The 13,530-nt window shown below is 37.1% G+C and overlaps 3 protein-coding genes across 3 annotated transcripts; all 3 read right to left on the bottom strand.

Annotated features, from left to right (window-relative positions):
• Positions 1–508: 508 nt before the first annotated feature.
• On the bottom strand, positions 509–1,416 carry LOC116207557 (F-box/kelch-repeat protein At3g06240-like). The gene is made up of 2 exons (XM_031540557.1): positions 1,389–1,416; positions 509–1,279 (listed from the first exon to the last, which is right to left on the bottom strand). Exons 1-2 carry the CDS (start codon positions 1,414–1,416, stop codon positions 777–779), a joined length of 531 nt encoding a protein of 176 aa, XP_031396417.1. The 3' UTR covers positions 509–776.
• Positions 985–2,335, bottom strand: LOC116213079 (F-box protein CPR1-like). The gene is made up of 2 exons (XM_031547892.1): positions 1,555–2,335; positions 985–1,279 (listed from the first exon to the last, which is right to left on the bottom strand). Exon 1 carries the CDS (start codon positions 2,253–2,255, stop codon positions 1,668–1,670), a length of 588 nt encoding a protein of 195 aa, XP_031403752.1. The 5' UTR covers positions 2,256–2,335; the 3' UTR covers positions 985–1,279; positions 1,555–1,667.
• Positions 2,336–2,817: 482 nt separating this feature from the next.
• LOC116207548 lies at positions 2,818–10,015 on the bottom strand. The gene is made up of 21 exons (XM_031540546.1): positions 10,007–10,015; positions 9,783–9,854; positions 9,569–9,637; positions 9,352–9,420; positions 9,131–9,199; positions 8,904–8,972; positions 7,862–7,927; positions 7,597–7,671; positions 7,044–7,112; positions 6,568–6,639; positions 6,218–6,423; positions 5,894–6,035; positions 5,567–5,724; positions 5,181–5,466; positions 4,840–4,898; positions 4,493–4,634; positions 3,986–4,078; positions 3,799–3,873; positions 3,395–3,603; positions 3,221–3,321; positions 2,818–3,118 (listed from the first exon to the last, which is right to left on the bottom strand). The coding sequence occupies exons 1-21, from the start codon at positions 10,013–10,015 to the stop codon at positions 3,081–3,083; spliced, it is 2,148 nt and encodes a 715-aa protein (XP_031396406.1). The 3' UTR covers positions 2,818–3,080.
• Positions 10,016–13,530: the final 3,515 nt, after the last annotated feature.

The raw sequence follows: 13,530 nt of genomic DNA, 5'->3' as shown, positions 1-13,530 counted from the left end.
TACATAGCTTCATGAAGAGCTATGCCTGTTAATAGGAACTCGAACACACATCCTCTATGATTTGCGTCGGAATTATGAAGTTCGAGTTAAATTAATTGTCCTAGAAAAGTGTCATTAGTTTTGCAGCAAAGCTAACGACAGAGAGCGGAAGTAACCACTTGCAGAGACGAATATTCCAATGAGGCGATCACATTTGAGCATTTTATGGACAATTTTGTACCACTCGCAGCCATAAGAAAAAATCTGCCAAACTTTAGGCCAAAGCCGGCAGCAAATGATTCCAGTTCGAGTTTTTTGGTCTAGACGCCTTCACAAGCATACAAATTGGAGACACCTTCATGGCTCGATCATTAAGGAATGAATTCGTGGTGATTGCCCCTTCTGCAAGTCGAGTCCTATTTGGAAGCTTTAGATTCAATACAAAAATTTCAGAGCCATCCTAAGTTGTCTAATGGAATCATCTCAACTAAATCAACCTTTCGACTCTCACAATAAGACAAATGACGACAAAAAAAAAAACCTCTAAAATTTAACCATTCGAAAACACAGACAGCGTAAACAAAATCAAACTCCTCAGTTTGTAATATCAGGTCAGATTTTCATCGAGAAATAGCAGCCTAACTACCAATCAAAACAAAAAAGAACATCAGTCTCCTTCTAAGTCCTATCATGGTTCATAGCTCTTCCTGCACATGCATCAAAATAAAGAGTTTCTTCTCCTAGCTGGTGTTTATATCCACAGCTCCTCCGCCAATGAAGAACTTCAGCAATTTCCTTCAGTCGAACCAGACGAGGCTCTTGGTGAGATTGACAACATCAAAACGTTCTGCTATTCCTTCAAGTGCAGTACTCTTGAACTCCATCTTCTCCGGTTTGCAAACAACCACCTTTCCGTCATCCTTGACAAGAAGGATATCCCTATACCTTGTAAAGCCGAATGACCTCTGAATCTTCTCCCGCAGCACTAGCTTGAACTGCTTGGCCCATGAGCTCAAAACCCCGTACTCATTCATCACCCATACGTGTATCCTTTGTCCTCCACCGGTCCCAAAATTGGGGAAGTGAACTATCAAGCAGACCTTGTTCTTATAGTTGTTGATAAATACACATGGCATCCCCTCCTCAAGATCAATTCCATCAAGGCAGTCATGTGGCATCGGAATCTCGCGAAAAGCCTCCGCAGCAACATCAAATGTCAATATCGAACTGTATGCATGGTCCAGCGACTCTGATGCTGCCCAGTGAATCGCTCCATAGAGGCACAGGCTCCGGTATCCACCTGCAATTCTTAACAATAATTAATTCCTATCGGGTTCTGACATACACAATATCTTTCCCATCACAAGATGCCGTTCACTGCCTCTGCTCGGGAGCTATATTGGCCAAACCAAAGCCGACCAGATTGGCCAGACGCATTGTTCGATGAGATAATGGCATTGACAATGAAGAAAACATCTTCTAGCTGTAAGCAGGCACTTCCATTCTATTCCATCCTAATACCACGGGACATAAGAGTATTTATACACATCGAAGTAAATCGTAATATGCTATCACCTGCAAGACATGATACGTTCTTCGGCTTAAACAGACTCCGGGAATCAGAGCCCAGCAAGGTGAACCTCGGCCTGAGATACTTTCAGCAAGGAACTGCCTCTGGCAACTCGGTCCTAAGTGATCCTCACGACCTTATACGAATCCGACTCGGGATCGTAACCGAACCTGCTGATTGTGATGCCGCTCTGGCAAGTGAACTTCACTTCAAAGCGCTCATTTCCAAGATTCTCCAGTTTCCTGATGCTGGGGTTCCAGTGGCGGAAGAAGGGGCAAAACGCCTCCCGCGGATGAAGCCGGCTGATGCAGATCTGGCCGTTCACCGAGCCGACGATCTGGAAAGCATGGGAGTTGGGGTCGATCGTGACGGGGACTGTGCCGCGCTTGGCGAAGGTGGACTCCGAGGCGAGGGAGCATAAGTCGGGGTGCGTGAGGTCCCAGCCCGGCGGGAGTACAGGGTCATCGATGAAAGGGCTCTCGGAGACCTGGGGCATTTGGAGATGGTAGCCGCGGCCAAGGTGAGAGGAGTGGCGGAGGTGGGCGGCGACGAAGGCGGGGCTGCGGATCAGGTCGCACCATGGCTTACTGACGTACTTGCACAGCATGAGGGTCTTCATTGGCAGCCTCAAGAGGATGTCGGGGATAACGTACGCTCCGGCAACGGTGGAGGAGCCACGGCTCTCGATCCCGCCTCCGTCGGCCATTGGCGGCAGACGAAAAGAGGGAATCCGCTCTCAGATTTATTTATTTATTTTTCCTGTTTTTTGGAGAGAAAAATGGGAGAAAGTCTGAAAGTGAAGAGATTCGGAAAGTTTTTCGGGTTTGATGAAAAAGACCGCTCGCCGGTTCGGAACCCGAGACGATTCGGTCAATACCCGTTAGAATTTTTTAAGACGGGTAACGATTGGTATTGACTTTGACTGATCCGGCCTCGTGTAACCATTGTTCATCACAAAAATTAATCTGACGGTATGTGCGAAGTCGAGGTTGATCCTTGGACTGGATGGAGGATAAGCATGTCCCCGATCATATGATCTTTCGTGATTGACTTTCGATTTCATCGAAGTTTATCACGGCGAGTTTTCAAAAGTCCATCAATTCAATTCCAATCGAGAAGCGGAGATTATAAGGAGGACAATACCATGTGAATTCCATAGCATATCTAAATCTATTTATTTCAAGAGAAATTTCATGAACCTACTAATAGGAAGAAGGGCAAGAAGAAATGAAGGGGAAAAAATCTCTTTAAAATTGTATTCAACACCTCTTGATTTCTGGTTAATATCAAATGAAGTCCGACTTTGGTAAATCAGAGACGGTATGAAGCTTGATTATCCATAAAAGCATCTCGAATTTGGAATTAATCTAGACAAACTATTACAACCCAACAATAGAGCTTGATCCCGAGTTCTCTCATGATCGATGTTGTGACAAGACACCTTATTACACCAAAATAAGGGACATTCAAGACAGATAGAGAGACATCTTCAGTAAACCATCCACCGTCCCGATCCACTGATGATCTCATCTCATGCATTTCCATCTCCATGACCGTTTCTTGTATTTTCTGCAATGGAGAAGATAAAAGGAATCAATTCACAATCGGTTCGTCCATTTGCCATATGTTCAGTCGCGGAATATTAACGGAAACAGAGTCAAGATTGATTACCGCGATTCTGCCACGCAAGGAAAAGACGCAGGTGAGGGTCGATGGGCAGTCCCATAGCTTCATATCTCGGGTCGTAGAGTGAGTTCGGTATGAACCTAGGCCTGTGGCAAAGCAATGTTCAGCATTACACTAGATTGGATTGCTGAGCGACTGTTTGTCTTATAAGTATCGTACCTTTGAGTTTGGCTAGTCGGGGCAGGAGCCGGAATGTTGTTCCAACTGGATGGGTGAAGATTTGCCGACATAGCCGGATTGTTGCTCCAACTGTATAGCTGAAGATTTGCCGACGGTAGATTGATATCAGTTGGCCATGGCAAGTTGGGCAACTGAACATTCGGCGCCGATGGTTGATTCATATCAGTCGGCCATGATGTCACCTGCGCCTGCACAGTCCGAGGAACTTCACATGTCAGTACATCATAGCGAGGTAGGATTAAATGATGATAAGATAATTGACCAGATAAACAAGTTCTTATCAATAGATGTGTGAAGAAAGATGATCGGTCTGGCGTCTGACGAACTAGTCTTAAAAATAAAAGGGAGGAGCTCGAGTCTGCTAGAAGCTCCGGTCGTAGTACCTTGGAAGGCCTGGAGGATGGCTCTCCAGCTTCAAGCGGCCTCCCGATCATGAAGCTCCCCTGCCCAGCTTCTAGCTGAAAAAATGAACATATAGAAACACAAATTAGAGAAATAAATCAGCCGAAGATCAGTTTATTTTTTCGGATTATAGAAGAGAACTGTCGGTAATTTCTGTGCTGAGCTTACCGGCCTGCGGTTGTTGGTCGGGAGCCCATCCAGCGGAATAGAAATGGAGGAGGACCTAGCAGTAGCCCTGTTGTATGGCGGGCGATCCATTGCCTATTCACAGATTGCAAAGGCCAAGCGAAAGCAAATAAATTTATACAAGGCCATTTGGTCCAAATATGGCACGTGAGAGGGAAACCTAAATTTGAACATGTGAAATTAAGAATATATAGCATGTTTCACTGGTTCCAGCCATGGCGTGACTGTCCAAATTCGCTGACTTGGCCAAATGAAGGATCGACAACTGGACTAATGTTTGGATTATAATTTATGGTAGCTCTGATGACGGTCTTTGAACTATATCATCGACGAAAATGACCATGCAGTGTGATTATTATAATAGATAGTTTTTCCCGGTCCTTTTAAGAAACCGTTTCAGTCCTTTATAAATCATAATCAGACTCGGATTGCAAAACGAACATTGATTAGTATACGATACAAAGACAAGAGTATGAATAAGTGTAGTACTTGCTGTTGGAAGCTGGTGCTGGTCGAAAGCTGCTGAAATAGACCTCTTCCTCTTCCTCCTCCTCCTCCTCTTGGGTTGGTGAATGAGCTTGAACCCACTGTATGACCCATCAATCTATGTAACTGCACTTCATGCAAGGGCCTGAATAATCCAAATCAAATTAAATTTACCATTAATTTCATGAAGGCAAAAAAAAAACAAAAACAAAAACTTTTTTTAGAAAAAAGAAAAAGAAAAAAAAACCATTTTTCATCCTCAATTCTTAGTCCGCGTTCCTCATCTTTTAACAATAATAATAATAATAATAAAAAGTCTCAACCGTGAAGAAGTATAGATAGCAATAAACCTAGGTGGTGCTGCTGCGAAACCGGGTGGAGGCATGAACATCACGTTCCCAAATGGCATCTGAAAGACATGTCATCATATATCAGGACAACATATGTGCGCATCCAAGTTGCTAATCAAAAGCTTCCCGTATAATAGACGAGTTTTTTTATGTTAATATATATTTTTAATCTATATTGTATTTAGAGTATTTCTAAAAGTTTGAAACTCGTAGTAGAAAGATTTTGTTAAATTGGGATGTTCATGTCCTAGTAATTAGTCAATTAACAAGTTAATATATACTCTTTTTTTACCCCAAAGAAAAAACTCTTTGTACCAGTAGGAGTAAATTATTGATCTTACTGCTGAATCTTGGACGTTGGCGGATAGGCTGAGCTGGGGAAGTTGGTAGTTCCAGAAGGAGGAGGAAGAGGTTGATGAGGCCGAGTTGTTGTCGACACCCAGCGGAGGAGGTGGTACGTTCAAGCTGCCCAGAATGAAGTTGCCAGACACAGCTGGAGCAGTCGTAGAGCCATTCATATCCGTGCTGCCCATCGGGGCGAACAGGCTTTGGGCCGGCAGATATTGGTGCTCATAGGCCAAGTGCGGTGGCGGGTACAGATTGAACAGCGACCCTATGCCTGGCGGCCTGTAAATTGTAAGAATTTTAAATAAGGGCTTTCCGAGTATATGAGCATATAATACGTACAACAGGTACAGAGCTATAGAGTAGAAGGCATTGAACATACTGAGAAGGCCGGGCCTCGGAGCCATAGATGTTCCGGATGGAAGGTGGAGGAGCTTGCGGAGGAGCGTTGAGGGGAGGCTGCGGATTGGCTGAATTGATGTCTTCCTCCAGATTGATCGACGGAGGGGCTTCCCGATAGGCTACGACTGGCGGATCAAACTGGCATTGCATGTTTCATCACAAACACAAGAATTATTATAAATCCATTATAACATGTTCTCATAGTTATATTAACGGATGTACTCGGGCACATTGTGATAATCAGCAAGAAGGCCATGCAATGTACTTGCTTTCGATGTGCTGGATTGGATGGAAACATATAACATACCATGACGTCATCACCATCGGGGAGGGCTTCGGATCTCCCGGCTAAGGGAGAAATGGAAAGTGTTGTTTCCATCTCAGGGGTGGCTGGACTACTAGGAGGAGCAACTAAATTTTCTGGCACATTTCTATGCCCAAGCTCAGAACTGCACATCGATATCAAAGCATATTCGATCACAAAGTTATTTCGAGTAAATGTACATGTAGCATAATAAAGGGATATCGGTTTTCATGGATTCTTCTTACGAGTACTATGCAGTCGGAAACAGAAAATAGTAACTTATTCAATCACGCCAATCCATGAACAACTAATATAAGTAGTACATACTCTTGAAGCAGTCTTGAAGAGACACTATCTTCCAGATCCAGATGTTTGGTGGGAGCATCCGAAGAAGATAACGGCGACCATGATGTCGATCCCTGGTATATCTCCTCCCTACGAATATTCTCTTCCTGCAGAAGCTCAGTCGCCTCTCCGTATGCCTCCTCCCCACGGACATGTTCTTCCTGCAGAAGCTGATCGGCTTCTCCCTCCTACATCGAAATGTAATTACCATTATTAATTATATATGTACCATATTATCAAATTGTCAATGTATATAGCTTGCCCAATTAAAAGTTTATTCGAATTCAACCATGTACGAGAAGAACAGTGTTAATCTCACAAATTAATATTACCTCTTCCAGTCTTTGTTCGGGGAGTCCTACTTGCCCATCATCAGCTTCTTGCCGGCCAGACATGATAAAATTCTACATCAATTAAATGCACGGAGATTCAATGTTAGGAATTATCCTAAATTATTTGTAAATTAATATCAGTCACCATTTCTAATCAATTTTTGTTTGTGTTTAATTAGACAATACAATATCTGTGTTGATATATCAAAGATGCATATGAATATGTGTTCATTAGATTTTTTGGGAAGAAGTATTTGTACAAGTACAATAAAGCACATTATGCTTCATTTGTTTGGGCAGTGAATTAATTGAAAAAAAAAAAGATTCTACGAATATATACCCAAAAGAAAAAGAAAAGAAATTGTTGAAGAAAAACTTTGTGCAAATGAAGTGACCAAAAGAGAGGGAAAATAATTCATATGTATGAGACGCCAAACGATATACAGGGAGGCCTTGGGCCCTTTGGTATGTATTACCTCTTCCACCGTTTGTTCGGGGAGTTCTGCATGCACATTATGAGCTTCTTGCGCCAGCATCATAAAATCCTACGTTAATTAGAAAATAATGTTAGTCGCAGTATCTAATCGATTTGGTCGTGTTGAGCAAACGTAATCCCTTTATCACCATCAAAGAATACATCGGAAATGCATATAAATGTATATCAATTGGATTATATAGAAGAAATATGTACTTTTTACGTAAATGATAATAAGCTTTATGCTCCATTTATTTGGGAGGAAATTTTCTAACTTTCTGCTGTTTGTTTCACGGAAGGAGTGTTGTAAATTTGTTCGAATATAACCCGGTACCAGAAATGAACATGTTTGCGAGAAAACACCCGAGGAAAAAAGGAATATAACTTGCTGAATTGCAATTAATTAATTTTTGATCGTTTCCAGAAACTAACTGAATATGTTTGCGAGAAAACACCCAAGGAAAAAAGGAATATAAATTGCGGAATTGCAATTAATTATATATAAATAGAGTTGAAAAAGGAAAAAAATGAAAAAGGAGGTAAGATTTTATTACTTTTTCCGGTGATGGTTCGGGGACTCTTGCTTGCACATCATTAGCAGCCTCTTGCTCCAACATCGTGATGAAATTCTACAATAATCAGAAAGACAAACTCAAATCTTAGGAATTTGTCATAGAGTATATACGTTTTAATGTTAGTCACCATCTCTAATCGATTTGGTCGTATGTCTAATTCATAATACAATGTTGTGTCGCCACCAACGCATATATATCAGAAATGCATACAAATAAATAATGATCGAGAGGCCTTTGGTGTTACCTTCTCCAGCGTCTGTTCGTGGCCTGCTTGCACATCATCGGCTTCTTGCTCAGACGTGATGGAATCCTTCATTAACAAAATGCACGGAAATTCAAATGTTAGGAATTATCATATATTATATTCAAGGTAATGTTATTTACTATTTGTAAACTTTTTCGTGTTTAACTAGACAGTACAGTATCTGGTCCCACGAAAAAATATATGAGAGATACATATGAATACATATTAATTAGATTTCAGAGAGAGTAGAATATCACTGTCGCCATCCACTTATTTATTAGTAACCGTTTTTGTCCCTAATATATTTTTCCCACCAATTAGCCCCAAACGTTGGCATCCCGTCTACCATTTATACCCTTTCGTTAACCTCCGTGACAGAAAATTTATTGACGACACTACCTTTTCCGTCATTTTTCCGTTACGGAAAGATATAAATGGTAGACGGGATGCCAACGTTTGGGGCTAATTGGTGGCAAAAATATGTCATGGGCAAAAACAGTTACTAATAAATAAGTGGATGGCAACAGTGGTAGTCTACTTATTTTAGAGAAGATACGTACTTTTTACGTAATTGTAAAATAGAGCATTATGCTCCGTTTGTTTGGAGAAAAAATTTCTTGATTTTTTTCGGTACTTGTTTCACGGATGAAGAATCATAAATTTGTTCAAGTTCAACCCAGTACGGGAAGAACAACGTTGATCTCTCAGATTGATATTTGATAATTTCCAATAAAAAGGGAAAAGAAATTGCTGATGCAAAAACCTAATGCAAATGAAATGGCGTAGCGTAAAAAACAAAAAACAGAAGAAAAGAAGGAAAAAAGAAATGCTTCATATGTATGAGATGCCAAATGATATATAGAGAAGCCTTTGGTATATTACTGTTTCCACAGTTTGTCCGGGGACTCCTTCGTGCACATTATTTACTTCTTGGCCCAACATCATGAAATTCTACGTTGGTTAAAGGTACAAAAATTCAAATCGACGTTTAATTAGACAATACAGTATCTGTATGGATCATAGACAAAGAATACAATATTACCTTTTCCGGCATTTGTTCGGAGACTTCAGCGTGCACATTATCAGCTTCTCGCTCGGGCATTGGGAAATTCTACATTAATTAAAGGTATATAAATTCAAAAATTAGGAAATGTCGTAGAATATATTCAAATCAACAGTGGTCATATTTTTATTTTTTTTGATTTACTGGTCGTGTTTAATTAGACGAAACAATAGATATCTGCATCACGGCAAAGAATACAATATTACCTTTTCCAGCGTTTGTTCCGGGACTACAGCGTGCACATTATTAGCTTCTTGCTCGGACATCATGAACTCCTACATTCATTAAAGGTATAGAAATCCAAAACTTAGGAACTGTCGTAAGAATATATTCAAATCAATCGTAGTTTCAATTTTTAATTGATTATTGGTCGTGTTTAATTAAAAAAATACAATATCTGCGTCATAGACAACGAATACAATATTACCTTTTCCGGTGTTTGTTCGGGAACTTGTTCGTGCACATCATCAGTTTCTTGCCCCGACATCATGAAATTCTACATCAATGAAAGGTGCATAAATTTAAAAGTTAGGAATTGTCGTTGAATGTATTCAAATTAATATCGGTCGCAATTTCTAATCGACTCAATCATGTTAAATTAGACAATATAATATATGCATCAGGGACGAAGAATACAATATTACCCCTTCCAGTGTTTGTTCAGAGGATCCTGCTTGCACATTGTCAACTTCTAATTGCCCCATCAGGAAATTCTACATGAATTGGAGGTGTAGAAGTTTAAGTCTTAGGAATTGCCAAATATACTCAAATCAATATTAGTCGCGATTTTTAATGTACTTGGTCGTGTTTAATTAGATTATACAATATTTGCGTCACTGATAAAGAATACGATATTACCTTTTCCTGTATTGGTTCGGAGACTTCTGCCTGCACATTATCAACTTCTTGCGGCCCCGTCATCAGGAAATCCTACAATAATTAAAGGGACAAAAATTCAAATCTTAGGAATTGTCATAGAGTATATTCAAATAAATATTTGTCACAATTTTCTGATCAGATTGGTCGTGTTTAAGTTGACAATACAATATTTGCTTCAGACGAAGGATACAATATTATATTACCTTTTCCATTGTTTGTTCAGGGACTTGTTCGTGCACATCGTCAGCTTCTCGGCCCGACATGGTGAAATTCTACATTAATTAGAAGCAGAGAGATTCAAATGTTAGTTAAGAATTATCATATATATATATATATATATAGAGTATATTTAAATTAATATTAGTCAAACTGTTTTTTAAATAAGCTTTATAATATTTCTTTAATATTTATAATAACTAGGGTATTCTGGTACTTCATTATTTAATTGCATTGCATTCTCTGCTAGTTCCAATCAATCTAATGCAGAAATCTAATTCTTAGTTTTTCTAATCTGTCCAATAAAAAAACAAAATTTTATCAGAATTTCAATTTTATTCATCCCTATTCTATTACTGCTTAGTTTTATTCTGCACTATCTATTCCAGCAAACTATAAATAATAATAGAGAAATTATTCAAATTTCATTATACCAATCAATTAGGCCATGTCCAACCTAAAAATTAGGATCCAGTATAAATTTAACAACTTTTACCTTAAATTTTTTATGCTCTACAACTGCTGCTAGTTCCTCTCGCCCTGTCCAAAAAGATGCAGGACAATATAAAATCGTAATTTGAGATTATTATCAATGCAACAAAAATTAAATAAGATTTTATAAAATAAATAAATAAGTAAATATTGGTAATTGTACAAGGTTATGAATTAATGTATTAGTGTCATGAGCCTTTTTGTAAATGAAAAATAAATGTGGAAAATTAATCATGGGTGGAAAATGGAGGAGATCTTTTCATCTCCAGTTGAATAAATAGCAACTGAAACCAACTTAGGAGAATCATATAAGGCAAAATGGGGATTTTCCCGTTTCCCCCTTTTGGGAGGAGGCATAACAGTACTAAGAACACTGTCTATAAAAATGAAAATTAGGTTTTTTTAGCAACTCATCTTTAAACATCCACGAAACCAACACACTGTAATACTTGCGAGGCAACAACACATTTATCTGCGTTTCTTATACGCAGGAATATTAACATGCCTGTTAAATAGATAAGCAAAGATGTGACTATTAAAAAAAAACAATTTAATTATAAACAGGAATTGAGTGATTGCTTAGAAATATTTAATTGTAACAGATGCTCAATGACTGCCCAGGAAAACCTAATTTGAGCAAATACAAGCCAGTGGCGATCAATAATATCTCGGTTTCCGCTCGAACCGATCACTTATGGTCAAACGGGCTGCCGGAAGACGGAAATGATAACATCAAATGCCAATGGTTATAGCAATAACAATAATGAGAAAAATTTAGAGCTTACCTTGGGAAAAAGTTCAGAACCTCACACCAATAGGCAAAGTGAGTGCAATGAGTACAATGGGTGTAGGAGCCTTCTTTGAGTTAGGATGTTCTATTTAAAAGGAGCATATATGCTCAAAGAACACAAATTTTCTTTAATTTCAAATGCAAGGAATAATCACAATTTTAGGGGAAGGTAATTAATTTCAAATCTCGAATTAGTATCCAGAAAATATTAAAATTATCGAAAATCCCATAAACGACAAGTTACGTAATGGACACAGGTTAACAAGAAGGTTTTTACACGTTTTCTTGGTCCATTAATTATGGTTGCGCCAAAGGTATTAAGTACTGGATAATTATTTCACATGTATTTGGTGTAATACAATTAATTTTGCACATTGGATTAATTAAAATATTACGCAATTCAAATCTATTTAAAAAAGATGAAAAAATTATACATTTATTACTATTTTACACGTGATTAGGCAATATATCTTATTATTTGACAATGTATGCCATGTGGCAGCGATGACATGGAATCGATGATCTATGAAATACTTTTCAGTTAAAAAAATGTGGAAGTACCAATATGGGTTAGTTCAGTTGTTTCGGGACCTATTCCTCTTATAAAGATCTTGAATTCGATTCTTATAAATTGAAAAAATTCACAAAGTGAGTTTTACTCTTTGATGGGCCGGTCCAGTTTGAATATAGAATATTAAGGCCCATTGGATTTCCAAATACCAAATAATGCAAGAGGAAAAGAAAAAATTAAGGAAAGGGTTTAGAAAAGAAGAGAATAAAAAGAATTTGATGATATTAGGAAGTTTTGCATTAAATTTCGAATATAACTTTTGTGTATGCATTAATAATTGGATACCATGCACAGGATTACATAGACAAAAAAATGAAATCCAAATTGGGGAAGGCCATTAAATTTTTGCTGGTTTTCATAAAATTTAAAATAAACACTTGCATTTACGAGTTGGCAATTCGCATACTGACAAGTTTTAGTTTAAATTTGGATATCATTTATATGCCAACAATTTTATTTGCAAATTAATCATAATAGCAGGTCAAGTTAGATTTTGCCAATACCTGTATGTCCTAACTTTTATTATTAGTAAAACTAGCTGCTGAGTACATATGGACGTTGTATATGGATATTCCTTTCACAAAGATTTGATAATTATATATTCAAATACTATCGCCCAATAAAAATTCAATATTATCATAGATAAATAAAAATAAAGAAAAGAAAGATCTCGTCTGAAAAAATATTGGAATCACACCCTCATACATTCTAAAATATTTAGACGAAGAGTTGAAAGAGTTTGTGTTCAAGACAATTGATCATCAGCTTCTTGGAATTTTGATGGAAAGATGAAAATAGATTATTATATATAATGAAGAAAATTATATATATATAACTAGTATTTTATCCCCCTGCTACACGGAGGTCATTATCATATACCTGTTATCATTTTCTATGAGAATTATTAATTCACATGCTTAACATAAAATTTTCTTATTAGTTAAAACAAATGATAAATTTGAAACTCAAAACAATATACTTCAATAATAATAAACTAAGTATAAATAATTCAATAATAATTTTGAAATTAATTATCTTATTTATTATGAAATATATATCGCTTTAATAATCAACAAAAATGATTTGTCACAAAAATTCTGTTTGTACTTTTACTAGTTTGCAAATTTATTTTTGCTCTAAAAAATTGTTTTGTAAGATTCTAATTTTCAAATCCCTTTATTAAATCATAAGCTGATAGAATTAGTGGTTTTTGATAAATCTTGAAGTTTAAAATGACTTTAATTTCAATTGGTGGCTCTCCAATTTTTTCTGAAAATTATATAAATAATCAATTAGCTTGTTCTATCTATATTGCAAGGTACTGGTTTATTATCATAAAATTATATAATTATTCAGAAATTTGGAAAAAAAAACTTACTTTAAAGTCATTTAATTAATTAACTATTATGTTGATAATTTGAACATTTTAAATTAAATTTGTTATATTAATGAAATTATGCATTTTCATTTATATAAACAAAATTTTAACTAAATTATATATATATATATATTAATCTACATATTACATTTTATTTAGAAACCAATTTTTACATAAAAACATAAGAAATTTTAGCATTAGAATACTTATAAATAATGCAATAATAATTTTTCAACCAATTGTCTTCTTCAATATGAATTACATATCTATTTATTATTTA

The sequence above is a fragment of the Punica granatum genome, chromosome 1, assembly GCF_007655135.1.
Source record: "Punica granatum isolate Tunisia-2019 chromosome 1, ASM765513v2, whole genome shotgun sequence".
Classification (NCBI taxonomy): domain Eukaryota; kingdom Viridiplantae; phylum Streptophyta; class Magnoliopsida; order Myrtales; family Lythraceae; genus Punica; species Punica granatum.
Note: the sequence above shows the minus strand (reverse complement) of the source record. Positions and strands in the feature narration are given on the sequence as shown.

Bases quoted from the DNA above. Each gene is read 5' to 3' on its own strand.
- LOC116207548 (XM_031540546.1), bottom strand. The intron at 7,113-7,596 runs GTAATAAAATCT...TAATTAACGTAG, and splicing joins CCGAACCATCACCGGAAAAA to GATTTTATGATGCTGGCGCA. The intron at 3,322-3,394 runs GTACGATACTTA...GCTTTGCCACAG, and splicing joins CCGACTAGCCAAACTCAAAG to GCCTAGGTTCATACCGAACT.
- LOC116207557 (XM_031540557.1), bottom strand. From the start codon at position 1,416: ATGCGTCTGGCCAATCTGGTCGGCTTTG. The intron at 1,280-1,388 runs GTTTGGCCAATA...TAAGAATTGCAG, and splicing joins GGCCAATCTGGTCGGCTTTG to GTGGATACCGGAGCCTGTGC.
- LOC116213079 (XM_031547892.1), bottom strand. From the start codon at position 2,255: ATGGCCGACGGAGGCGGGATCGAGAGCCGTGGCTCCTCCACCGTTGCC.